This window comes from Delphinapterus leucas, chromosome 1 (assembly GCF_059928025.1).
Source record: "Delphinapterus leucas isolate spDelLeu-1000000601 "Yukka" chromosome 1, BTC_Dleu_Yukka2, whole genome shotgun sequence".
NCBI lineage: Eukaryota > Metazoa > Chordata > Mammalia > Artiodactyla > Monodontidae > Delphinapterus > Delphinapterus leucas.
In genome coordinates, this window is record NC_143129.1 from 84996211 (window position 1) to 85023892 (window position 27682).

Genomic DNA, 27682 nt, shown 5'->3' on the forward strand with positions numbered 1-27682 from the left:
TTAGGGAATTTGCTCAGAGGTAGAGAGAAATTGGTGAGCCTGTATTTATAATGCATCTGCCCAAGATGTAAGGGGAGTACAAGGAAGGACATGTAAATCAGACTGGAGGGTCTCTGAGGGCTTCTTAAGGAAGGTAATGCTTTATTCGTGAATTGAAATATAAGTAGGAGTTAGCAAGATGGAGAAGGAAGAAAGGGAGGGGAAGTATTTTCCAGGTGGAAGAATGTGTGTGTAGAGATGATTATTAACAAATTGGTCACGTGATTTATAAGTATATGTGTATTTTTCATATCTTGCATTTCATATGGAAGAGGAAGTCCATTTTCGTCCCCAAAACTAAGAAATTAAAATTTGACTCATAAGTAAATTTTTTCTGCAGTCTTTAAAAATACAGCAAAATAAAAGAAAAAGAAAAAAACACAGTGCATAATATATGTTAACATAGTACAGCAAATGTGCCAAATTTTGTTTTTTGCAATAAACCCAACATTATAAAATAGGACAAAAATTGGAATTTTTAAAATGAAAGATTACTATGGATTCACCAACTCACTGGGATGAATATCTTTATAAAACTAAAAATGCTATTAATAATTAAAAAAATACCCTTATGTTATTTGTAAATTCAGTTTTTTGTTGGTTATATTTTCTTAAATCAAAGCATTCCTGCTTTTGAAAAGTAGTAATATTTTGCTATGAATCTTATAGCTTAAGCCTTAATTTCTGTGGGTCTGGTATTATCATCTCTTAGGTAGAAAACAAATGTTCTATTAGATGATACCTTTAAGGGGCATAGAAATCCTCGGAACGCTATCAGGAAAATAAAATTAATATCTCCCTTGTTTCATTTATGTGCCTTTTAATCAAGGCAGATTTCAAGGAGGAAGACAGATGTTTCTCCATTTTGTTTTTCTTTAAATGTACTACTTGGGATTTGAAGCTTCTGCACTTCTTCTGTTTGTTTGGATTTTTTTTTTTTTCCATGGCTTAATCCCAAAAAATGGAATAAAAAATTTAGCGAAAGCTTTGTTGTTTGAAATTGCAGGGTGCTGCGAGACTTATTGCAAATCCCTGATGTCTCCCTGTCTGCCCTCAATTCTCCTATTTTTGGTAATAATGCAAGCAGTCATTTTAGAAAACTTTGCTTTGTTCATTTTACTGAGCCTCTTCCAGCACCATGTGCCTGAAGCAATAGCAGCCAGCCACAGCCAAGGTCCTAGGGCATAAACTCAGACTTCATCTTTCTCAAATGCTGCTACTTGAAATTTGCATAAACGTTGAAAAGAAGATTAAAGGGGCCCTCTATGCCTCCTCTTCACATATTTTAGGAACCCCAGCCATTCAAGGCATTAAAATGTCTTTTGAGTCATCAGGGGACGTAAAAGCGCAAACAGATGCCATCCTGCAGACAGAGGGAGCAGGATATGAAAAAAATCATGTGAGATAGACAACGGAGGCTTATTTGAAGAGGTTGCAAAGCAACAAGTAATGCCAATTTAAAACGATTACATGTTAATGCAACAAGTGAAACACGTTTGAAGGCTGCTCAGATTACACCGGCTGGGGTGCAGACTTAATTACTCATGTTAGAGATTCCTAAAACAAAGGGAGGCTTTTAAACCAGTGATATGTAGCTGGCATGATACTGAAAAGCCCTGGAAAACCTAGGTAAATGCCTAGAGGAAGTTTTAAGGACAATTCCATTAAGTCTGGAGATCTTGGGCCTGTCCCTAAATGGGCAAATTCCTTAGGCACTGGAACTGGTAAAAATCAGTGACAGTTTATTCTGTTGTTTGCAGTATTTATATACAAATGAGGCTGATAAACTTTACTAGAACCTTGTCTGGACTGAGTTATACTTACTGCTAAACAACAAAGGTTTGTGTTGTATTTCTTAAAGGTTCTTTCTGGAGTGATTCTGAAATTGATATTGAGAGGGTCTGCTAAAGGTATACAGTAAAAACAATTTTTATTTTACTCCTATTTATCTTAGAGTCATTTGGGTAGGTCATATTCTGTCTGTCCCTATTCCTAACTTCCCTAGATTGTGTGCACCATGAGAATAGGAATTGCTTGTTTTGTCCCTGTTTGCTTTTCATGCAGTGCTTAGTAGAGGGCCATACTCAGAGTAGTCGTTCAACAAGTAGTAAAAGCACCATGTTAGAACTGAATGACATTTTTGCTCATATATCGTGTTATTTTACCTTTCATGAATCACTTCTCCCTATGCTTGCAGTGCTATACCTTTTTTTGAGCAGTGAGTGACTTTTTTTGTAGTAGTTCAGGATCTCTTTTACTAGACCTTTATTGGTGGCAACTGGGAAGAATTTATTCCATTTATTGATATGTCCTAAATTGCTTAGGGCTCTTCTATTTTTCCAGATTTCTCAGTTTGTTAAACTGGGGTTTGATTGATATAACAAGTTCCTCTAAAGCCACCATTTATCACGGAATCAATTGCAAAGAATTTAAGTACCTACTATGTGAGCAGTCCTATTTTGAACTCTTACTATGTGTCAGGCATTGTTCTAGGCTCTTTAAATGTATTAATTTGGTTCATTCTTGCCAGGGCTCTGAGAGAGATTATTTTGTACATGAAGAAATGAAAGTACAAAGAGGATACAGAGATAGACAGTAAACGGTGGGGCTGGAATTCCAACTGAGATCCTGATTTCAGCATTTATGCTTTCAATCACTAAACTATATTGCCTCAAATATACAGAAGAGAAGAAATAGTTTCTATCATCTAGGAACTTAAAAGTGTAAAAGCCGAGAGAGTTAGGAGACAATACAGAATTAAATGCTAAATTGTGAGTTATGAGTGTTACAAGGGTAGGGGTTGGCCTGTGAGGACAGAACCGTCCAGGGGAAGCTTTGTGGGCCAGGCAGAAGGTGAGCTGGGCCTGGGAGGAAGGAGCAGAATTTAGATAGTAAAGGGGAAGTGGCAATCAGAGGAAGCTGAGATACTAGTGGAGGCAAGGAACTGAGTTCACAATGGTCTGTTCAAGCAAGAGGCTGCATTCAAAGCAGTTCAAGGTGAAATGCTGGGCGCATAATGTAGGCTGCGATCTTGAAGGCCAGGGTGAGGGCTTCGACTGGAAGAAGGAAGGAATGACTCGTTCCTGGAAGAAAAAGTGCCAAGCTTGGCTCTGTACCTACTGAAGGTACTGCATCCACCTCTCAACTGGTTCTTCTGAAGCCAAGCTGAGAATAAGTTCTGAAAACTGAGTAAGAACTGAAAGCCACTGCAGATTAGCGAGTGGTGGACTGACCCTTGTAACATTGTCATTCTGGGAGGTTAGATGGGATTAGAGTAAAGTCCTTACCATTTGCGGGGGAGCTGAGAAAATGAGTGGCTTCGGCCTAGTCTAAAATGGGGTGACTTTCATAAGCTTATATAAGAAAGGAAGAAAAGCCTTCACACACTGGAACATTTAACAGTCTTGACTTTTTTCAAACACAGATCTGGTTGTGTTGCCTTCCTTGCTTAGAGCAGCCCAGTAGTTCATGCTCACCCTTAGAGTAGAAGCCATAATCTAACCCCTGCCTGCCTTCCTTGCTGTTTCCTATTACCCTCCCTGTTGTTTAATAATTTCTAGCCATACAGACATGGAATACCAGTCTCATTCCATCTCCAGGCCTTTACGCTTGCTGTTTCCTCTGCTTGGGATCACTGTTTCCCCATATCTTCATGATTCTTGTTCATTTAAGTCTTAGCTCAAAGGAAACCACCTGAGAGAGGCCTTTCCTAGTCACTTTATCTAAAGTAGGTCCCTACACCTCCAGCCTTCCTGCTTACGTTGTATCCCATAACTGGGTCCTGTTTCCAATAGAATCTCTCATTTACCGCTGTGAGATAATAAATAAATTTACTTATTCATTATCTGCCTTTCCCTAGTAGAAATAAGGTTCATGAGGACAGGGACTTTATTCTGTTAACCATGGTTTCCCTGACATCAGGGCCTGCACCTCACGTAGTAGATGCTCTGTAAGTACTTTTTTTTTTTTTTTTTTTAATGAATTTGGCTGCTCCCTGAGGCTTGTGGGATCTTAGTTCCCCGACCAGGGATTGAACCTGTGCCCTCGGCAGTGAAAGTGTGGAGTGCTAACCCCTGGACCTCCGGGGAATTCTGTCTGTAAGTATATTTCTGAGTATTGGAAGACTAGTCCCCAAATATGCAGTAGAGAAAATGTGTGAAAATTGGAAATATTCTAGATATTGTGTCACATTGCCAAGTGATGGAGTGATGAAATTGGAATCCACTGCTTCTTTTTGTTTTTGCCCTTTTTGGGGGCAGGGGGCACGTACATATATGAGATTGATATTCATCAGCCAGCATTTGTTGAGTAACCTCTGTAGCTTAAGATGAAAATTCGGGAAAAAGTCACTCCTTTTGTGAGTGACCGGTTTCTCTGAGTCTGTTAAAACATCAGTTTAATGTCTAACTGATATGATGGAACTTTTTACTTTACACATATAAAGCTGCTTTTAATTTTATTGTTAAATTTAAGTGTTTTACGTTGGGAAAAAAGTAAATTGAATTTTGAAATGAGATCTTTCCCAGCCTCACTGTCATGGTTTTTAGTTATCAAAGTTTTAACTTCTATATATATGACAAATAATTACAGTATTCATTTAGAAATAGCCTCTGAGCAAAGTTGTGAGTCTCAGATTTTACTTGGTTGTCGTTGCTTTTATTCATCCAGGCCGTACATTGTCGTCTACATCATCCAGGACTTCTGGTGGATTATATAGTCTCAGGGGATTCCTTAAAGTGGACCACCATGCCTTAGTACAGGAGTTGTGTCCAAGTGTGGCTCCTCAGAGTCGCAGCATCAGCATCACCTGGGAACTTGTTAGGCATGCACATTCCCAGGCCCCCTTTAGACTGACTCACTCAGAAACCGGGGTGGTGGGGGGTGGAGTCCAGCAATCTGTGTTTTAGCAAGCCCTCCAGATGATTCTGATACACACTAAAGTTTGAGAACCGTGGCTTAGTAAATGTTAAAGGTTCAAGGTAGCATGATCCTACGGACCAGCCAAACGGCATTAATTATTAGCCTTGTGAGCCTACCTCCTTTTTGGTCCCTGAATTTGATTGGTTCACTAAGGCTAGGCTGTGAAGTTATTTTCTAGATTGATTGCCACATATTGACTTTAGGTTGTTTGTATTTCTCTGCACCTGTCACTGTAATGATTTTCCGAGATGCTTAATAGGAACAGACTGTGATTTTTTTTTTTTTTTTTTTTGCTTGCACCCATGGCTTTCTGAGTCATGGGTGGCTGGCTTCTTTTGTCCTTCTGGATAGATCTCTCTAGGTACCAGGCATGCCATTCATCTGCTTTTAATGAGGGAGTTGTCACTGTTGGATCACAGGGGATCCTTCAGCAGCATTTAGTTTACCCCAGTTTGGTTTACAGGTTGGGAAATTGAGCCCCCATGAGGTTGTGCTTTTCTTGCAGTAGTGCAGCTAGTTTGTGGTAGAGCCAGGGTTTCAGGACTCCTGACTCCCTCCACTGCCCCAGGATTCCTGCAGGGGGAGGCCAGAGCTGTGGCTTGCTCTGGGCCTGCAGGACATTCCTTTCCTATTTAAAGAAAAAAGCAAATAGAAAAAAAGTCAGGAAGTTCTCACTGAAACTAATAAAAGTGTCTAAAGAGAATAAAAAAATCAGTTTGAGAACTTTGGTATGGAGGAAATAACCTGACATTAACTGTTTTAATTATAGTTGTTGCATTGGGCTTATCAGTGTGGGAAGAGGGAGCATTTGAGCCCTACAGGGAAGTGGGATATGGACAACAAGATGACCCTCTTCCTGAATATGCCTGCGCAGGCTGCAGCCTAGTGACTGCTTGTGTGATACCAATAGCTGGAGCCGGGGCTGGACTCAGTAAGGCCCAGCAGTGTCACAGCTAGTGCTATGGAGGAATGCCCCATGAGGAGGCCTCTTAACCTCCTTGGCCTTCACTTTCTAATACGTGGGTATAATAATACCTATTTTGCCCATCTTGAGAAGAAAAATGTCAGATGGTGGGAAGCAGTGTATTACTGTAGTTAAGAGCACAGACTCTCTCATGAGATCCAGACTCCGTACGTTCAAATTCTGGTTCTTTCACTCACTGTTGTGACGATAGGCGGGTCACTTATCCTTTCTGTGGGATGGGTTTAATGAAATTAACTACTTCATAGGGTTGCTGGGAAAACTGAATTAGTTTGTGTAAAGGGCTTAGAACAATACCTGGTATTTAGTAAGTGCTATGTGTTAGCTGCTATTGTTATCACTAGTTTTTAAAAATATTATTATCTTAAGAGCTGAGATTTTTGTAAACATATTCTCAAAGGGTTTCATCACTTGATAACAGTACTGGGCATATAGAAGGCTCTTATGCAGTAATCGTTAATGGAGGAGCTGTTCTAACATCCAGCTTGTGCCTGGGCCCTGCTGTGAGAAGAAGCTGGTTTTGATGCCCCGGAAGGGCAGACCTAGAGCCTCTGATATTGCAGTTTATTCATAGAGTGGTACTCACAGAGGAAACTCAAAAGTGGAGACTTCTCGGTTTTGCTTTCAGGTATTTATACATGAACCATCCTAGGAGATGAAGATCTTAATAATCTTCCAGAAAAAGTTCATGGACTTCAATTTTGATTTTTATTGTTTGACAAGGTTTGTTTCTGTCTTGCCCTTCCACTTGTTATTAGTATTCTTGATAAGCATTTTGGTGATGAAAATTCCAACTCTAAAAGCTAAACAATCAAGGTACTGTAATTATCCAGCAAATGAGGCTTTGGGTGGCCTTCCTCCTCTTCTGGCTGAAATCAGTGAAAGTTTCTACTATTGCTGTTTATTTCTGGGTAGTCTGCTTTTGGGAGGGATTAACATAATGAAGTACCTTTTTATTAAAGGGACTAGGGTTCAAGAATTTGAGAATTATTGTTTTATTTATATATATAAAATTAACTTCTCATTTTCTTTGCTTTAATCCCCCCTCCTCTACAATCTCTATTTATAGTCTACTCCCCATCTTTGTGTGAGCCCCTTAAAGTTAGAGATTATGTTTTATTCATTTCTCTATGAATTCCATTCCCTCTTTTTCCTCTGCATCCTAATGTAGTGTCTGGTACACACTAGGCTCTCAAATGCAGTTTGTTGAATGAATATTATTGATGTTTCTGATTATTTCTTGAAGTGGCCTGTTTTGGAACTTCACCTGAGGCTTAAGTAATTCATTAATATCATGGTGACCTAGTATCTACCCAGGTCTTCCTAAATATTCATTGATGAATCCTTACATTGCTCATCTGAAGTATCCAAATCCCAAGATGCTCATGGCATATCATGGATAGTATAGCTTTAATTTTCTTAGTATCATTGGGAAATAGGGATGTAACAGCCAGAGAGATAGAGGCTCAGAGAATTAAGAGTATCATTCCGGACCACAGAACAGTTATCGTGGGAAGAGACTCTTGGGATGAGCTTCTGTACTTCTATGACCGCAGGAGCCAAAAGATAAAAAGATGATTAAGACTCTAAAGGGAAACCTAAATCAAGTTGGATATGGGAATGAATGTTGACCCGGATTGGATGATGTTTCTCTGATGTCTGAGGGTTATGACTAGTGACTTATTTCTAATGTGTATTTGTTTTTGTTTTTAGCATTGCAATGTCGGGACGGCTATGAGCCCTGTGTAAATGAAGGAATATGTGTTACCTACCACAATGGTACAGGGTACTGCAAGTAAGTTTTTCTCTGTTTTTTTCCTTCTTTATGTATTTTATTTTTCCTCAATAGGAAATTGGACAAGATTTGGTAATACTGCTCTATTTTTAATACTTCTGTGAAATGTTACTGGTTCTCTAACTTTTCTGATGTAGTTTTTGTGGGGGATGAGGATGTGGATGTCAGATAAATGGTTAATAAGAACTTACTGTCTTATCTTTTTCATCATGAAAAAGACTTTCAGTGAGTAGCTAGTTAAATATAGTGAGTACATTCTTTTACATTTTCAGTTTAAGGCAAAGCCTCAGAATCGCTTTTCAACGTGTTAGCTGTGATCTTGTTTTAAAGTCAAACCAAATAGATGTTAACTTTAATTCTGCCTATTGTAAGTAAATACTATGTGAAATACTAAGTAAATCCATGTGAAACTTTTATCTAATATAAAAAATCAATTCTGAAAGACTGTGAGAGAAGATGCACACATGCTTGTAGGGATGGGGTGGGGGGCAGGGGCTGTGGCTGAACGTCATTATATAGGTTTAAAAGAATAAGGATGAGGAGTAGATAGGACTGGGGGTTTAGACTAGTCCTCAGGAGCATTCCTTTTCTTTCTCTCTGATCATCCTCTAGTGTAGCCATACTTTTTGTTTGAGGAAACCTGTGAGGTAATCTCATAAATTGCTTCTCTAGGTTGCCTATGGATAATTTTTTTCCCTCTTCAACCTCAATTGAAAATTTTTGATAGGAACATGTTTCCATTCTATTTCTTTAATGGAAAATAAGATTTGGCAATATAACATTTATCTTCTTTAACACTTTTATGGGATATATTTGTTCTTTGCTTTGGTAGAAGTATTTGCTTGCTAAGCATTTTTTAAAAAATTAATTAATTAATTAATTTATTTTGGGCTGCATTGGGTCTTCGTTGCTGCGTACAGGCTTTCTCTAGTTGCGGCGAGCGGGGGCTACTTTTCGTTGCGGTGCGGGGGCTTCTCTTGTGGAGCACAGGCTCTAGGCACGTGGGCTTCAGTAGTTGTAGCACGTGGGCTTCAGTAGTTGTAGCATGTAGGCTCAGTAGTTGTGGCTCGCGGGCTCTAGAGCGCAGGCTCAGTAGTTGTGGCGCACGGGCTTAGTTGCTCCGCGGAATGTGTGATCTTCCCAGACACAGGGCTCAAACCTGTGTCCCCTGCATTGGCAGGCAGATTCTTAACCACTGTGCCACCAGGGAAGCCCTTGATAAGCATTTGAAGTGAGTTTATCCAACATGGGTTTGTTTCTTTTCTGGATATTTAACTGAAAAACATAACTATGATAATGACATTTTTCCAATCAAGTCTATTCTGACAACAGGATCTAAGTTCTTTAATGTTATAAACAAGAATTTTCCAAGTCAGAAAAAATTTTCTTCACCAAAGTGAAAATATTTTAAGCTGTGATGACAGTAAAGCTTAACAATAGGTTGTTTGGATTGGAATAAATATAACATTGGAAGTGAAATTTTTTATGTAACTGATTATGGGCTGTTCACTTAGTTTTTCTAGCTGGGAAAAAAAATCCAACCAAAAACATGTGATGTAGTCTCCTCTAAGAATGGAAACACAACTGGAGATAATAAGGAAAGGAACTTAGTACCTTAGAATTGGCCACTGAAATCTTGTTTATCTCTTTGGCATCTGGTGTCTTAGTTACTTGCTTTATTCTATTATTTATCTCTCTCGTGGTAGTTAACCCATTATACTATGATAATTTGTTGATGTGTTGGTTTCTCCCACTAGAGTGTGAAGTCCTGGTCTTGTGTGCTTTTGCACAGTTAATGCCTAGTCCAGCGCCTGGTATGAAGCTAGCGCTCAACGATATGTTTCTTGAACCGAAAGTGCTCAGTAGATATCATTCACATGTCTTTAAATCTGTTTGTCTTAAATAAGTAGAAACTGTCCTTTCCTCTGAGAATTTTGTTGGCTTCATGTAGCATTCAGGATGGTAGTACTATACAGAGAGGCAATTTAGTTCTATTTAGAGATAATTCAACTTGGTGACTTATGTAGGGAGAATTTCAAATACGTTCTAAGTGTTGGCCTACATATTTGTGGTCTGACATGGGGAAAGAGGGCTGTAGAGGAGACCAATCTCTGAGCACTTACCAGGAATGGACACTAAGGGACATTTCGGGGAGAAAACAGATTTGTGAGCTTTTAGTCTCAGACTCTGCAACCAAGGTGAGAGAGACAAAGTTGACCCTAGTTTTTGGAAGAAGCATTGCTAGGAAACAGGGAACTCACTTTGTGACTGACAAAAATGGAGCTGCCTGAATTCTGTCCCTGGATACTTGTTAATTATTGATGGGGTGGGTTGCTTATGGATATAGTTGTGGATTTAGTCCTGGACATCCCTCAGATGTCTTCCAACCCTGTTGTGAGGGAAACAAGCTTCTAGAGAAAAGGAGAGTAAGGGAATAAAATGGGCAAGGCCATCTTTTCGGGAGACCGATGTGAACAACAAACCTTGTAAAAAGAGAATGTTTCTCTACTTCAATAAAAGTAATGTTAGCATCTTCAGGAGTATCAGTGTCTACATAAGTGGACACAGGAAAAGCAAGAACAATATCAGGGAAGCCAAATCAGTCGTCCTACAGTGCCATGCCAGCCAACCTCCACAGAACGTTAAGAAAAATTTAAGTAAAAGTACCATTTATTTAGCAGACCTTTCAGTATATCTTCACCAGCTTTGCTTTTTTTCCCTGGGGAAAGAAGTTACTCCAGCTTGCTCAGTAAACACTGTTTTCACAAAAAGGTAATAAATATTAGAACACTTAGAAGGTTTATAAAAATTACATCAGATATGCAGGACATATGATTGTCTTTTTATCCGTGAGATTGCTTAGTGGATTAGGAAAAGAAAGCTGAGGCCAAATTTTTTTTACTGGGGTGGGTGGGTAGGAGTTAATGGAAAATGTTTTAAAGTAGAAGGTATCTGACTGTGTCTTTAAAGAGCATAATGTTATTGATTCAGATAAATTATAATTGTTGTTTATGGAAGTTATAGAAATCCTTGATAAGATCACATTGACAGATGAGGATAAGTACTTTTAAAGGTTAGTTTTGTACACAGCTCAACTGTTTTTTCTAACTGTTAAGAGTCTAAGTACTCTATCAGTCTGTGATTAGATTGGGAGCCAGACAAGGAGAAACGGTGTAATCTTGCATAAAACTCAATTATTGCTCCTAAATAGTTGTTGTCATATCTTAATAAAGCCCTCTCACTACAGAGAGATAAAGCATTTCATTCTCTCGCTTGTCCTACTGGGAGGTGTAAATATATAATTAAATTTGGCTGTCATTAATCACTTTCAAGTTGTTTTCTCAGGCTTTCAAATATAAACCACTCCAAATCCCACTTTGATTAAAAACCGTGGGCAACTCAAGTTCACTAGAATGTTGGGGGTGGGTGAGGTTATGATTTGTAAAATTCACAAAATGTGTATTTTTAAGGACGCATTTATCATAGTTATTTAAAGTCCTTGTTTGCCAGTTCTTTAACATCTGGGCTGTCTTTGGACATGTTTCCATAAACAGCTCTTTAACTAGACTGTGGGTACAGTTTCCCTTTACTTCATGTTTATGGTAGTTTTTATTGTTTTCTGGACATTGTGAGTGATGCATTTTAAACTTTATCTTCTACTAAAGAATGTTACTGGAAGATCACCTTGATGCTATTTGGGCTGTGCTATGGGGGGTCTGTTATGCTTTTAGTCTGGTGGTGCGTCTTGGTCTAGACTTGGGCTTTAGATATAATCCTTACTCCCAAGATATGACCCCTCAGTGGGTTCAGTGAAAAGCATGAGGTTTTTACCATATTCTGGGGTGTGTCCCAAGCCCCTCTAATTTGGTAGGATTTAAAGTAAAACCTCTGACTCCCTGGAACCATGCTCAGCTTTTCAGCCTTCCAGCTCTTGCTTTCCATTGTGTTCCTAAATATCATCTTGTGGTGGAGTTATATTACATATTTTCGGGCTGCCTCCTCTGTGGTTCTGTTTTTTCCAGGATTTCTCCTCCTCAAATTTCAGCTACTTTGACAATTCTAGACACCTTTGACTCTTTAGCTCAGTAAGACTTGCATTCTCTGCTTGCTTTCTGTTTCTCTTGTGCTTCATGAACTGGGGAATACTCTTCAGGGAAAAAGGTGTATAAATGCATGTTTCATATACGTAGTTTGTTTATCCTTCGAGGCTCGTATCCCTTCTAATTTCTGCCCGCTTTAATTGCTCTCTGGTACCTTTAATATTTTGTCTGGAGTTTATAACTATTATGAATGGATGAGTTGATCTAAGTTACTCTGCCATTACTTTTAATGGTAAGAATTATAATCTTAAAGGAGTCTTTCAAAGTTTTCTACATACCACTTGGGAGGTAACTAGCACAATATTTGTTAAACAATGGAAAGTCAGCATGAGCTATATATAGGCTCCTGTGGATGGGTGATTGCATTTGAGAATCTGTACTTTTTGCCAAAGTATCTAACTAGAAACTACATTTTTTTTTTTTTTTTTTTGCGGTACGCGGGCCTCTCACTGTTGTGGCCTCTCTCTCCCACTGCGGAGCACAGGCTCCAGACGCGCAGGCCCAACGGCCATGGCTCACGGGCCCAGCCGCTCCGCGGCATGTGGGATTCTCCTGGACAGGAGCACGAACCCGTGTCCCCTGCATCGGCGGGCGGACTCTCAACCAGTGTGCCATCAGGGAAGCCCTTAAAGTAAATTATTATAAATAGAAAATGTTATAAAATATAACTGTGTCACATTTTACCTAAAATTTATCTATTAGGTATAAGAAACGTTAAACTTTAACAACTAACAATTTTCCTTGCCAGGATTAGAGAGTAGTGTTGGTGGTCCAGGCCTCCAAAAGCCATCGAAGAAAACTGGAGCCATCGCCTTCTTTGTCCTCTTGATAAGTTTCTGTATAGTTGCGAGAGAATAGAGATACTCAGAATCTTCCAGAGCCTTGCTTATAGTAGAGGATGCGTTATCAATGTTTGTGTTGTGGCCATACTGCCCTAGAAAGGCATTTTCAAAAGTCATGACTGACTCAGCATTTTCCCCTTTCACTCACCTTGTTGGTGAGTGCTGTTCAGGGGCAGTATCAGATCAAAGAAATGCACTGGGAAAAATATCAACTGTTAAATCACTTTCTCTTTTTCTGCTGAAACTGGTTCTGCCAGCAAGGTTCCTTCAGTTGAGATAAATTTAAGGCAATAGTTCAAAAATCAAAATTAATGCAAAAATTATGATTAAAAATATCCAAATTTTTAAAAAAGATAAAATTAGTACTGCTGATTTTTTTTTTTGTGCCAGGCTCCTGTATGGTTCAGTCTGGCACTGGTGAGTGGATTAAGGCATCTGGAAGAGCCCTGCTTGGTGACATGGAGAGGACAGGTTTCTATGCCAGATAGACTTGAATTTGAGCCCTAAATCCTGTCAGTAATTGGATCTTTGGCAAGCTGAAGAATATTATGCTAGCTAATATTTATTAATCACTTTATTACATACTAGGCTGTGTGCTCAATTAAGCTCTTTACAGGTATTATTTTAGTCCTCATGTAAGGTAGAGAGTCTTGATATTCCTGTTTTACCAATGAGTGTATGGAAACTCAGAGAGGTTAAATAATTTGCCCAAGATCATGTAACTCTTAAGTATCTGACCTGAGATGTGCTCTTTGAAAAATCTGCTTTTGCTCTGAGTCTCAGTTTGCTTATTAGTAAAATGGGACAAAATTACCTATTTTAAAGTGGTATTTCAAACAGGACCTTCTGAAAAGGAAGTGTGGAGCATTAGAAAGTATATAAAAGGTAGCTTTTCAGATCAGGATTATGATTAAAACTCTATATGTAGTTCCTGATTTTAAAGTAGAGACATAGGCAGGCCTGGGCAGCTCATAATACTACATAATACTAGAGTATTGAACTTGCTTGTAGCTACATGAGTGTACATGGGCCAGGCTTGGCTAATGCTGCAATTCTGAGAAGTGGCCTTGCACTTGAAAGTTCAGTGCAATTAATGCAGATGAAATATAAGAAGAGAGCAGTGAAGGTGGGGGTAGAGGATATTGTGTACTAAAATGCTTTTTAGTAGAGAGAACTAAACTTAAAAACTTGAAACATCTCCCTTCTTTTTCCTAATGGAAGATGAGCAATTCCAGGCAGATTTTATGCACCTGTGAAACTGAGACAGGTTAAATTCTACAACTTCTGATAAACGGTGCTGCCAGCACAGAAGTCACAGGTTGTTAAACATAGTGCCTTATACTTGCATTGCGAGTTATAGATGTATAGATAGATGTATGTCCTGTGAGGCTTTCCTTGTTTAGGACTTGGGGTCTGGACCCTTTAACAGTACTAAGCTATTCTTCTTATTAACACTTATGTCCTTGAAAGCTCCTTTAACAAATATGTTGTGTCCCTGAGGAATTTTTCATAAAAGAAGTCTTGATGAATAGCTTCTTATCAATATATAACAACAGAATTCTCATGTTCTTTTCAGCTGATTTTTATTCTTAGGTTGGAAACTTTATAAACTTCAGTGTTAGCTAGAGAAGTAGGAGGAGGTGGTTCTTAGGCTCTGCCTGTATCCTTTTGCCTGTCTTGGGTCACTGCCAGTAAGTTAAAGCAACTAATTTTGGCCTGCAAACCTGGCATGAATAGATAGGAGTTTAGCGAGGCTTCTTTCAACACCATCCCCAGGTTAACCATAATCCTAAGTGAAGTTTCTTTCTCATTGTTCCATTGTGGCATGTCAGCACCATTAATTTCGTATAGTAATTCCTTTATCCCCTTTTTTCTTGTGACTAAGCAGGATGAGAAACATTTCTCTTTCTCGATCTGGAGTAATTAATTAAATCCTTCATTTAAAATTTGGCTATCTGTCTTTCATCAAGGCTAGCAAGATTGAATACAAAGGGGTTGAAGAAGTCAGAATGTGATAAAAATGTAATTATCTAAAAATTTCCAAGTGCTTTTTTCTCTGTTAAGCTACATAAATGTGTGGGCGTGATGGGAGTTTTCATTAAGTCCTCTTCTCAGCATCCTGTTGCTAGGAATTTTGTAGGTAGAAATGAAGTTTAGTGTTTCTTCCACCCCATCATGTGAGAGTGTGTGTGTGTGTGTGTGTGTGTGTGTGTGTGTGTTTTGTGTTTTGTTTGTGTGTGTTTGTGTTATGTGAGTGTTTTGTTTTCATATTTGTCTTAGTTGTGTTTTATTTTACATCTCGATGTAAGGTAATTTAAATTTGTCTGGGGCTTCCCAAAGTTTTCTATATCCTATTTATCCATCATCAATAATCTTCACTAGCACTTCATCCTCTGTGTCCAAAAATATATTACTGACTCTTATACTGATGCCTTCAGCCTTCCCTTATTAATGCAGTTATCTTCTGTTTAAAATGTTCTTCTCCTAAACAGTCTCCTACTTGGACGTTTATGAAAAGGTCTTTATGAAAAGAAAGTGAAAGCAAAGACTAATAAAGGCATTATTTAAGTAACAGGTGGTATTACTCAGGAAACACATCCAAATGGAACATTATATCCGTTTCTTTTCTTCATATAAGTATGAGGAGAAGGTAGGTGTTAATAAGAAAAGAGCCTGATTAGACCTTATGTAGAATAGTAGCATTTAGGGCACTTGAGTCTGTATAGATTCAGTAAATTTCCTGCAGTTACTATATGTATAGTCCTTTATCCTGAACTCTGAAAGTAAGACTCTGAGGCACTTTAGGATCCTCACTCTTTGTCTCAGTCCGCACAGACCAGGTGGCTTAACCAACAGACATTTATTTTCACAGTCCTGGAGGTTGGGAAGTCCAAGATCAAGGAGCTGGCTTACTTGGTTCCCTGTGAGGACCTGCTTCCTGCTTTGTAGATGGCCACCTTCTCACTGTATCCTCACATGGTAGGGAAAGAAAGCTCTGGTCCCTTGTCTCCTTTTAAGGGCACTAATCCCATCATGAGGACCCCACCCTCATGATTTCATCTACTTAATTATTTCCCAAAGGCCTCAGCTCCAAATGTCATCACATTGGGGATGTTGGTTTCAACATAAGAATTTTGAGAGGGCATACTCAGTCCATAGCACTCTTCAAAAGAAAGTTTAATATTCATCAAACTGCTGTTTATTGAGCTGGCTACTATGATTGAGCACTGTGCTTGGTGTTGTGAACAGACATAAAGGCCGAGAGGAGGCCTGTGCTGTCTGACTTTCTTATTCACAAGTACCTGTACTGGGAGTGTCTGCTAATGAATGTTGTGTTTTTCCTGCGTAAGACATGGTGGCAGTCCTCTGATGTCTTGCCATCTTGTTGGGGAGATGAGGCATATATATGTGTGGGTGTGTATGTATATGTGTATATATACACACACACACACACACACACACACACACACACACACAGTCTATAACTGCCCAATGGAGCAGCACAGGTGATAAGAACTATGGAGATTCAAACAAGGGGACGACTACTATGGGACAGAAGACTACAATTAGGGGATTTTTTTGTGTTTCACTTAGAATCTGAGAATATTGACTGTGTCTTAGGAGATGGATAGGTGGAAGGCTGGAAGTAGAGAGACTGAGGGGACTAGAGCGCTATTATTAACTGGAATAATTGTTACCAATATCTTCATCATTTTTTTCCTTAATAACATAGTTTTAAAACTTTTCTACATCTTGGGTGTTCCCTTCTGTCTATACTTCAGTTTGTGTGAGGTTTTACTAAACTGGTATGTGGATTAATCTGTTTCACAGTGATAGATAGCTGATTAAAAATATCATTCCTTTAGCACATGCTGGCTTGAATGCTTGAAGATAGACTGTCTAGAGTTAGGGGTGAGTGGGGAGACCGGGGACAAGAAGAGAGGGCAGCTGGGAGCAGTCATCTGTCCTCCCCTCCCTTTTTTGGCCTTGACTGTTGAGTCTTGTGCTGCTTCCAGAGCAGAGTGACCAGGTAGGCTTGTGGACACCATTTGCAGGGAAGCTCAGAATTCAAGAATCTCTGAGGCAACAGAAACAATGGGTTGGGATAGGAGGAGTGATGGAAAAACAGAGACACCAGGAACAGGATCGGTCTTCATATAAGGCATAGCGCATTCTCGTAGCTGAGAATTTAGGTGTTCCCACCTCAGATCTCTTCTGTCCAGCATATCATTGGCCTGATCCAGTTCAGTTAAGGGATCCAGAGTAAGCAAGCATCTGTTCACCACATCTCTGGTTACCCCAAATTAGCTCATGTCCTTTACTGCTTGTTTCCTCTGATTATATAGTACATATCCAAACCCTCAATTATCCAGAATAAACCAGGGATGCCTATTCTATGTGGAAAACATTTGACAGTGGTTATGATTTTTTACCTTGACCATGGTAGTGCCTTGGCCATTTAACCACCTGTCCCTTTAAGGTTTTGAAATGCTGGGGTTCTTATTGTGTAAGCCAGAGACATCTCCTTGGGTAGTTATTTTACTGGGTAACTTGCCCCTTCTGAAACCTCACTCAGCCTGAAAAGTACCTCAGGAGCCTCTTTGACCTAATTTTTCTGTAACTCTCTTAGTCCCATTTGTATATAATATTTGTGGTGTCTGATTTTCTGTCTCATGTTAAAATTCATGGCCTTGAATTTCTGGGTCACTCTTAAAAAAGTGGACAGAGCTTGATTACTAATGAACAGTTGACTCATTTCCTTCCAGGCAAAGGTTGACACTGACAGTCAGAGTTTATAATTAGTCTTCAGAGAAGCATACTCTCTAATTATGGCATATTACCCATTCTTTCCTAAATTTTATAAGAATTAATGAGAGCATCTTGAGCTGGGGAAATGAGTAAGACAGGTACTTACGCTGTGTTGAGAGGATATATAAAAATTGTATCTGGAAAAAGGTCCTACATGAATTTAATTAAGTGATTGATTCCCTGCAAGTTTAAGTTTGGTGCATCTCTTCCCAGACACACACATCAGTCATTTTTAGTCTTGTGAAATTTTTCAGTAGATCAGATTCCATAAAGGGACTGCAATGCCTACCACCATTCTGTGCTGAAGAAAACAGGCTCTCATGTTGGCCAGATGTCTTGGGGAAGATGGTAAGGACTTTCCCTTTTAGGCTCAGGGTTCCTCGTTATTCTCCATATCTTGTTTAAATACATCACTCTTTCTCTTTTGCTTATTCTTTGCTTCCTTATGCTTCCTGTGAGGGATTAGCTGAAAGTGTGAGTTGTACAACAGTTCATTTACACAAGTATGTATTGAACTCTCTGTGCACTTAGAAGGTTGATAGTTGGGCAGTGTGAAGGATATAAAAGAAGAAACACAGGCACAATTCTTGCCCCAGGAAGCCCCTGCTTGGAGTGGGTTGATGGTTGAGACATACTCAACCACTGACCCCAAGCATTACCGTCAGCAAGCATCATTACATTCTCGGGCAGTATTGCTGAGGGAATTCAACAGCCAAAATTGTAGAGTCATCATACTTAGGAGGTGGAAGGGATTTTGTCGAGCACCTTTCCCACTGATCTTGTTTTATATGTGAGGAACCCAAGGCTTAATATAGCCAAGTGACTTATCCTGTATTACATAAGTGATTAGAATGTAGAGTGGGACTAAAAGCTGTTTCTCAGTCCCCATTAGGTGACCTAAAGATTCAGTGCTATTTCTTTTCATTTTTGGTACCAACCCTCAAGGAACAGGGTGAATATATAGGGAGAAGGAGAGGAGAGAAAGAGAGAGAAAAGCAGAATTAAAAACAAACAATTTAGGGCTTTTATGAGGCAGTTTGAAAGACCAAGAATTTTAACTCTAGCTATACATTTTATTTTTTAACATTCCATGAAACAAAAACAATGTGGAAATTCTTTTGCATTCCTTCTAAAGGAGGTCTTTAATCCTCCTAAAGGATATTAGTATCCAAGGGGGATGTAGAACATACCTAATGGAATCATACAATTTTAGAGTTAAAGGGAATATTAGAGGTTATTTGGCCTAGCATCTTGTTTTAATACATGAGGAGGCTGAGGCTCAGAGAAGTAAAGTGGCCAATTCAAGGTTCACATCTGGTGGAAGAGCCAGGGCTGATCTAGAGGAAAGGTCTGTGGGGAACCACTCAATCAAAAGCTCTGAGAACATGCTAAAGTCTTGGGTGAGAGTTTTTATAAGACAATATACTAGTTATATTTTTATTCTTTTTTTAAAAATAAATTTATTTACTTATTTATTTATTTATGGCTGCGTTGGGTCTTTGTTGCTGCACGTGAGCTTCTCATGGCAGTGGCTTCTCTTGTTGCAGAGCACGGGCTTCAGGCGCGCAGGCTTGGCTCCGTAGTTGTGGCTCGTGGGCTCTAGAGTGCAGGCTCAGTAGTTGTGGCACATGGGCTTAGTTATTCCGTGGCACGTGGGATCTTCCCAGACCAGGGCTCAAACCTGTGTCCCCTGCATTGGCAGGCGGATTCCCAACCACTGTACCACCAGAGAAGCCCAATATATTTTTATTCTTATTCAGATAAAAAACAAACTCATAACTACATATCTATCTATCTATCTATCTATCCATCCATCCATCCATCCATCCTTAGGTATGCCGTAAGTACATCTCACTTACCAGTAGACATGGGTTTTTTAAGCAGAATGGTGCAGGAGAATGTAGCCACATCAGGCATGGCTTTGCCTTGACTCAGTTTAGTAAGTGAAGTGCCTCTCAGGATGAATTTATCTTCACTTTGTATGAACTTGAGTGCATACTTTCAGGATTTTGCTTGATATTCAGTTTCTTTGGTTTGGAAGGCCACAAATCATTGTAATATCTTAGATTTTTTTGGGCCATGGTCCCATCTTTTAAAGGAAGTAGCGGCCCGTCTTTTAAAGGAAGTAGTGGTTTTTGTCTTGAGTCACCACATTAAGGTTATACACCATAATTTTTTTCCTTGATGTTCGTTATTTTTATTATCTTTGGTTCTAATTATGCAGAGGTATGACAATTGACAATGATGATTCTTTGACCATTGGATTGCCTTTCTGAAATTAAACGCAGTTCATAACAAGTGCTCCTAAAGTGCCCTGACTTCTAGTAAACAAAAAAAGTTACCTAAATTGTAAGCACATGTTTTGAAGGTGTTTTTAGCCTATGTGTACTTTATTGCTGTCCTGGCCTTAGAGCAGGGATCAGCAGACTTTTTTCTTAAAGTGCCAGATGGTAAAGGTTTTAAGCTTTGCTGGCTAAGAAGCAAATTGAGGATATAATGTAGGTACTTATATACCTCTTTAAAGCATAACCATTAAAAAAATGTAAAAGCCAGCTTTAGCTCCTGGACTGGAGGTATAAAAACAGGTGGCCCATGGATTTTGCCCAGGGCAATATTTGTTGACCTTTACCTTAGAGCATAATAACCACTTGAAATGCTTCATGTCCTTGGAGGGCATGTGGTATAGACTGGAAGAGCCATTTTTGGGCTAAGCTTTTTTTTTTTTTTTTTAATATACAAAAGAAATTCTTAAAGCAGATGTTGCTGAAATTAGAACAAAGAATTATATCTGAATCTTCCTGTATCAGTTTTTGGTTGATGCCACTTTTCTAGTTGAGATGACCTATGCTGGAGGTCTGCACTAAAGCCGAGATCCTGTTAAATTAATGAGTGTTTTCAATAAAATGAATAAAAACATTACATTTTTTTCTTTGATGGTAACTGTTCCCTTATTGTCATAAAAGTAATGAATGTTGTGAGATGTCATTAACTTCATCAAAGTTATCCTTTGTGTGGAAAAGTTTTTTGGGTGATTATTTTGATGGTGATGATTTTAATAATTATGTTTGTTCTCAAAAGCTTATAATCTAGAGGGAAACAGATAAACAAACCAAATCCAGTCCCAGCCGTGTAGTTGATGGTAGAGCATGCTTCCAAGTATAGATACCAGTAGGCTAAGACTTTCACGTGCGCTACAAGCATTGTCCATGCAATGAGGGTTTGAAGGTTTTGCTGTTTTTGTTATAAGAATGCAAGAGTACATAAAATAATGATAGCATTGTATTTTTAAAAGAAATATTCTGTATGGTATCTGCATGTATGTTAGATAAATTGTCTCATTAGACCACTGTTTAGCTTTGCAAGATTTTCACTTTGACCCTACGGAGGCATAGAATTTGATTTCATACAGCAGATCAGGCATAGGTTAAGGAATTTCCAAAGCTGAGGAACACTTTTTTGAAGACATGTGAGTTTGAATATATACGAATATAGGCAACATTTGTAGGAAACTTTTCTGTTTAATTCAGCTAACATTTATGAGTGTTATGAGTGCCAGGTACTAAGCTAAAAATTACTTTATTTGGATATGCTATATCATTGTTTCTCAACCTTTTTATCATTATCACCCCTTGCCCCAATGGAGCCTTTTTAGAGTTTTTTCCTAATCTCTCCACCCCTGCCCCATGCAATTTTAATACCATAGATATATTGTATATCAGTTTATCTACTGTGCCCCTTTGGAAGTTCACAAACCATTGTAATATCTAAGATTTTTTTTTACCCTCAAGAACCATTTTTTTAACCCTTTGGGCCATTGTCCTATCTTTTATGGGAAGTAGTGGTTTTTGTCTTGAAATAGGGTTCAAGGCACTGTTATTTATTTTTCCCATGATGCCCACTATTTTTATTATCTCTGGTTCTAATTAAGGCCATTTAAATGGGATTTTATAGTGTTTCAGGGCATTTTGAAATTGTGTTTTCCAATTATTCATTGAATGGTTTTGCATACCTATACGTGTGCTTATTACTTTTTCAAGAATGATGTTTTCAGAATCTACAAAGAAATATTTTTTACCCTCTTAAAGTTTGGAGAAATGCAGGTTTTTCTCCAAGCCTACTCTCACATTCAGGTTTGGTTTGATATGATTTGAGTACAATTATTTTTGAACTAGGAATCCTTTCAGACCAAACCATAAGCTTTTGGAACTTTCTGTTTTCATATATTTTTTAGACTTCAGAATTTTACAGGTGGTCACCTACTCATGTTGGAGAACAGAAAGCAAGCACCCACACTCAATATTTTTCTCTGAAATTTTGTTTAATTTTTACTGCTAAGTTTCTAAAAAGAGTGTAGCAGTTTATGTTACTGAGGCCACTTTGCAGGATGTTCTGTCACTCAGGACCCTGGTGCTTCATGTAGTCAGTGTTTTATCAAAGATTAATGAAAGTATAAAAGAAAATGCAGACTCTGTGTGTGTGTGTGTGTTCATATTTTGGGGGAATATGTGATTTAAAAAATCTACTCCATATAGATTTGGCTTGCCCACTTTAAATGATTTGGGGTAAGTGAAGGTTAAGAAGTCCTCTATATATGAGGAATCTTAATTAGTATTGATAATCCTTTGGGTAAATAGCTCAACCTAGTGGTTCCCAAACTTTGAGTATAATTAAAGTCTTTTGAAGGTGTAAAGACTCCATGGACCCTTGCATTTTGCCTTTTGGCTTCTGTTAAGAATATAAGCACTGAATAGTTGAATGCCTTCTATATACCAGTTACTGTATTATGCACTGGGAGTATGGTGATGAATAATTCTTAGTCTGTTGGGCAGACAAATAATCATAATACAAGGTAATGAGTGATATATGTTAGGGTTATGGGAATATACAGCAGGGGGCATCAAGCCTGTTTCTCAAAAGAAATAAAATTTGAGCTGAAGCTTAAAGGAATTTTAGGGCTTAAGAAGAGGGAGGGGGAAAGTGTTTTGGGCTGAGTGAACAGCATGTACAAAGGTCTGGAGGCACACTGTAACATGTTCTAGGAGCTAAAGAAGCTGAGCCTTGCGAGAGTGTGAGGCACAAAGGAGAGATGATCTTGAGATGAAGCCACTTCATGGTCTCTTGTTTGAATACAATGCATAATGTCAAAATCTACTCAGAATTCAATAACCCTTCATAATACCTCAAAATTTTAATAATTGTAACAGCATTTACAGTCCATTTAATATGGATAGGACATTATCTAGTAGTCTAGAGAGTGTTTTATAAGCATTTACAGACTCCTTGCAGCAACTGTACAGTGCAAAGCTTGGGAACAACTGGCTTAACTCATTCATTTTTGCCTATTACTGTGAAGGGTGCTTTTTGTAAACTTATGTGTTTAGAGTATGTTTGCCATGTTTTAATCACAAATAGATATTTTCTCAGGGTCCAGTGCAGTGAAATATGGTAAGGTACTGATTGTGTGCTAGAAGACAGAGGAAAGACCATCTTCTGTTATAGCAGCAACAGAACTCTTTCAGTGCTGTTTGTATGCCCTTGCCCAATCTTTCAAGTGATGATTGAAGAGGCTAGGCACTCAGTTCAGCTTTTGAGTTCTGATAAATGAGCCCAGACTATAAACTGGAAGATAAGGGTGTTTGCAAATTCTTACGTAAATAAAGCATGGTTTCCCGTTGCAGTGGTTAACCATGATTTCATAGTCTCTGATGAAGATGAACAATGCTATGAATTAAGTTTTAAAGCATATACCACGGCAGCTTCTGGTTGGTTTGGATTTATTAAAATCAGTGTGTGTTTATTGCTTTATTCAGATGGGTGGGGGGTGGTTGAAAAAGCTGAACACGTGGAAACCCAGCGAGGTGGAGTTTCAGAAGACAATTCCCAGCCTCACAACTCCCCATGAAATCCTTTTCCTGTGGGAAACTTTTAATTTGGAAGCGTTCAGCCTAATGTGGGAACCAAGATTAACATTTTCTGAACTACTTCTACAAGAAAAGCAGAAATGTTCTGTTCAGGAAGCTGAATTTACATAGTAGAAAAATGGGCTGTCCTGCAGTATTTGGTAGTCTTTGTTTATTAGTTGTGGTAAAAGAAAAAGGTGTGTGTGTGTGTTTGTGAGAGAGAGAGAGAGAGAGAGAGAGAGAGAGAGAGAAATTGATTGTATATTTGTCTTTGTTTCCTTTACATCAAACCAGCAAAGCCCTAGAAAATGTGTTTTACCACAAACAGCCCAGCACTGGGCCCTAACTCTATACATGAATACTTTTTTTTAAAAATTTTTTGAATTTTATTTTATTTTTTATACAGCAGGTTCTTATTAGTTATCTATTTTATACATATCAGTGTATACATGTCAATCCCAATCTCCCAATTCATCCCACCCCCACCCCCACCCCCCTGCCGCTTTCCCCCTTGGTGTCCATACGTTTGTTCTCTACATCTGTGTCTCTATTTCTGCCCTGCAAACTGGTTCATCTGTACCATTTCATGATTGCTTTTTTTAGTTCTTTTTCTTTTTCCTTCTTGCTGAGTAAGCTATAGTATTTCCTTTTTTTTTTTTTTCCTTTCTTTTTTGTGGGGAGGGGCGGTGACAGTGGGAGTGGGAATGGCAAGAAGTTAGCATCACAGAGTTCTTCCCTTTTCCCCTCTTTACCAGGAAGTTAACAAGAAGTCTTCATGTACTATTTCATTTTGTTTTGTTCTTTTGTTGTTGTTTTTTTTTAAAACAAAGTCAGTAATTAGCATAACCCAGTTGGTTACCTTTATGCAGAGTTATAGAATTAAAAAGTTGACAGTCTGATGAGATGTCAAACTGGTGGTACTGAGAGGAGGGGAACGGTGAGGTTGGATTAGTAGGTTGGGCCTCTTGAATGCCAACCAAGAGTTTAGACTTGGTTCTGTAGGCTCTGGGGCATCTAGGAGTTTGTAAGCCAGAGCCTTGGGAATTAAGTGTTATATAGGAACTTTAACTGGTTACAGTTAGCCTTGGCTGTTAGCAATTATTTTTTATCTACTTTAACGGGGGCCTGGGGGAGGGGGCAGGAAACTAAGCTGGCATTATGGTCACAGGAAAGAACAGACTGATTTGGGGCCTTTTCAAACTGCAGACCTTTGTTACTGACCAATGCTTAATTTGGTTTCTTATTTTTTCCCTCTGCCCTTACCTCATTTCCCTTAACGACAGCTCCCCGTCTAGAGCTCAGCTAGGGCAGGCTGCCACTGTGGATTGGGGGGCCGAGAGGCCCAGAGCAAGAAGAAAGTGGGTTGAAAGCGGAGTTCTGTTTAAAGAATTTTCTGCTGGAAACCAGCCCAGAGGGAGTAAAGAGGAGCTTTAATGAGGAGCAGCTGCAGGGCCGACACAACCCACATGAGACATTTTTCCCCCCCTCCATTCCACATTCTGTATAGTTTTTTAAAAATCATGATTTTGAAATAGCTGTTTCATAAAGCACGCCTCTTTTTTCCTTCTTCTTGTATGTGGTGGGGTTTTGCGTTGTTGTTTTATTTTTTTAATGACCAAATCCTCGCTAAAAAAAGCTAAAGGCAGAGCTGCAGCGAAGCCCTGCATGCCATTTGGGCTCACCCTGCTGATACAGAACATTCGGTGGAGAAAACAAGGAGAGAGAACACTGGCTTTTATTTGGAAAAGGGGCTTATTTCCTGCTCAAACTACAGTCATCTTGGAGCTGACACAAGCTGCTGCAGTGTTTTAAGCTTTTCTCTGGACGAGTGGCTATTCACTTAGGAAACTTGAAAGAACAAATTTTTCTGTCCTGTATTACTAGGGAGACTGATCCTGAACTGCAGCCATTGCCAGATAGATTGGAATTGCTATTCAAATACCAGCTTCGTTGAAGTCTGTAAAGTGGCTACATGTAAACCAATCCAGGCTGCTGGTGACATGTGAGAGTTGGGGTCTGGTTTTCATCTGTTTTATTGAGGGGGGACTGTATGGGCATCCATTCAGTTGGAATGTTTTCTAGTTCCATTTGGAGGAATCCCTTGTTTTCCTCTCTCTTTTCTTTCCTCCATCCCTCCCCTTCACCTCATTCGCCATGTGTGTGTTTGAACAGTAACAATGAAAGAGTGGACCTCTTTGTGTCAGAAATGGCAGACTTTTTCCGAAAAAGGCATGAATATATCTGTATGGAGCTGATAAGTATTCAGATTAGTTTGTGAAATTATTTTACAGGGAGGAAGCCCCCCAAAACTTTCCTTGTACTCACAGCCTCCTCTGTGAACTATATTCTTTCAGAGATCCAAAGCCAGAGAGAGGAAGAGATTAGGAGGAAGTCACTGAGAATACTACTTAAATAAGTGATAAATTCCCTCCTGAGAGGCGGGCATTCATATTGTTTTGGGAACAAAAGGCAGCTGTTAGAGTTTTTTGGTTATCTTTTAGAAATTTTTTATATACACCTTTAGTTCAAGATTTAGGCTATTTTCCAAAAATTGTACTTAATAGAACTTAATAGAAGTTCTAATAACCTAATAGAACTAAAGATTTATAAGGGAACTTGGATAATAAACTCAACTTGAGCCATCTCAAGAAAAGGGCTATTTAAGCTCCTGTTTTCAGTGGAGAGCCTTAATTCCCACTCAGACTAACAGGGTATATGGTGTACTTGTATTACAGTTGAACAGGGATTTGCAAAGTTGAAAGGTCTCCTGCTTTAGGAAACAGGGGCCCTTTATTTCTGGCTGTCTCACCCATTTCTCCCCTTTCTTCCCATGTTCATAATTCTGCTTAGCCTCCTGGGGTGTGAGAGATAATCTTATACCTCAGGATGATTCTTAAGGTGGCCTTGGCCTGTGTTCTACCAGGCAGAGCATAGTGTGAGGTTGGGAGGGGATTTTGCAACACAGGTGTTCATGGTATTCAAGGCACCTGCACCAGGGTCTGAAGATATGCCCTTTCTCACACACAAAAAATATCAAATAGGAGTTTGAGAGAGGCACAGGAAAGACCTAATTATGGCATAAATGAAGAAGAGCCACACTGTTAGAAATTATGTAGCATGTAACATAGAATGCAGCTACTGTTAGATCAGAGATGATCTGATCAGTGAAATGGTGAGATGGTGTGGAGAAAGCTTAATAATGGACATAGGTTTTGAGCAGGTCTCTGAAGCAAGGATCGACGAAAGGAAAATTAATTAGAGACATTATCAGATGGGAAAATGTGATGATGAAAATGGAGATTAGAAAGAAGATATTTATATAGGGAAGAGTAGACACAAATGTGGAAATAATCTGGAGTGCTTAAGTTATGGATGTCTGAGGAGTAAGACGGGTGGTAGGAGTGGGGCAGACAAGTAGGTCATAGATTCTAAGGATTTGAGGGGCTGGGCCCTAAAGCTAGTTTCTGAGCAGAAGAGTGACATGATCAAAATTATACTTGAGAAGGATCATTCTTTCAGTGAGCAATTTTCTGGCTACCCTTAATGGAGAGGTGTGGACAGGATGCTGGGGTAATTGAGATGATAGAGCTGACTGAATGGCTACCGGTCTTGGGGCAAGACTTCGTAGAATACTTTCAGTTAAGTGATAGTCTATGTTTTGATAAAGGATCTAGGTAAAGATAGAAATATACTTGTAGATGATGCAAAACTCGGGGAAATTTCTATATTTGCAGACAAACTTGGGGCAGGTCAGTTAGCTTTGGTGTCCTTTTCAGTGCAATAGGGGTTCAGACCAGTTGACTTCTGAGGTTTGATGCAGTGCTGAAATTCTGTGATTATATGAATAAAGTGTAAAAGTTATCTCAATCAAGAAAACTTGGGGTAAAGACTCAACATGGTGAATTTAAAAGAAAGAAATTACAGGTCCAATTATTGGGTTCAAAAAACAAGTTGTACTAATATAGGATGGGAGGAAATATGGCATAAAAGTAGTTCATGTGAAAAAAAATATGGACTTTTTAACTGACTGGATTTTGTGACCTCTAAAAAAGTGAACACCACTTTAGGCTGCAATATTAGAAACAACAGTGTCCAGATCACAGGAGGTGATGGTCCAGCTCTATGCTGTAGTGGTAAGAACATATGTATCAGGTGTTTTTTTTTCCATTTTGGGCCCTACCTTTTAAAGAGGTTTTTGATGAACTAGAGTCATCTAGTTGGGGCTAGGCAGGATAGCCCAGTTTTGAAGTACATGGGCTCTGGAGTCATACCTGGATTTGAATCCTGCTTCTGAT

The 27682-nt window shown here is 39.0% G+C and overlaps 1 protein-coding gene across 2 annotated transcripts in view; it reads left to right on the forward strand.

Moving 5' to 3' along the window:
• The window catches only part of NOTCH2 (notch receptor 2), a 177962-nt gene that overhangs the window by 46632 nt on the left and 103648 nt on the right, over positions 1 to 27682 (forward strand). For both annotated transcript variants that reach the window (XM_022583935.2, XM_089917002.1), the window contains exon 2: positions 7655 to 7736. In XM_022583935.2, coding sequence (XP_022439643.2) covers positions 7655 to 7736 — 82 coding nt within the window. The remainder of the gene's footprint in view (positions 1 to 7654; positions 7737 to 27682) is intronic.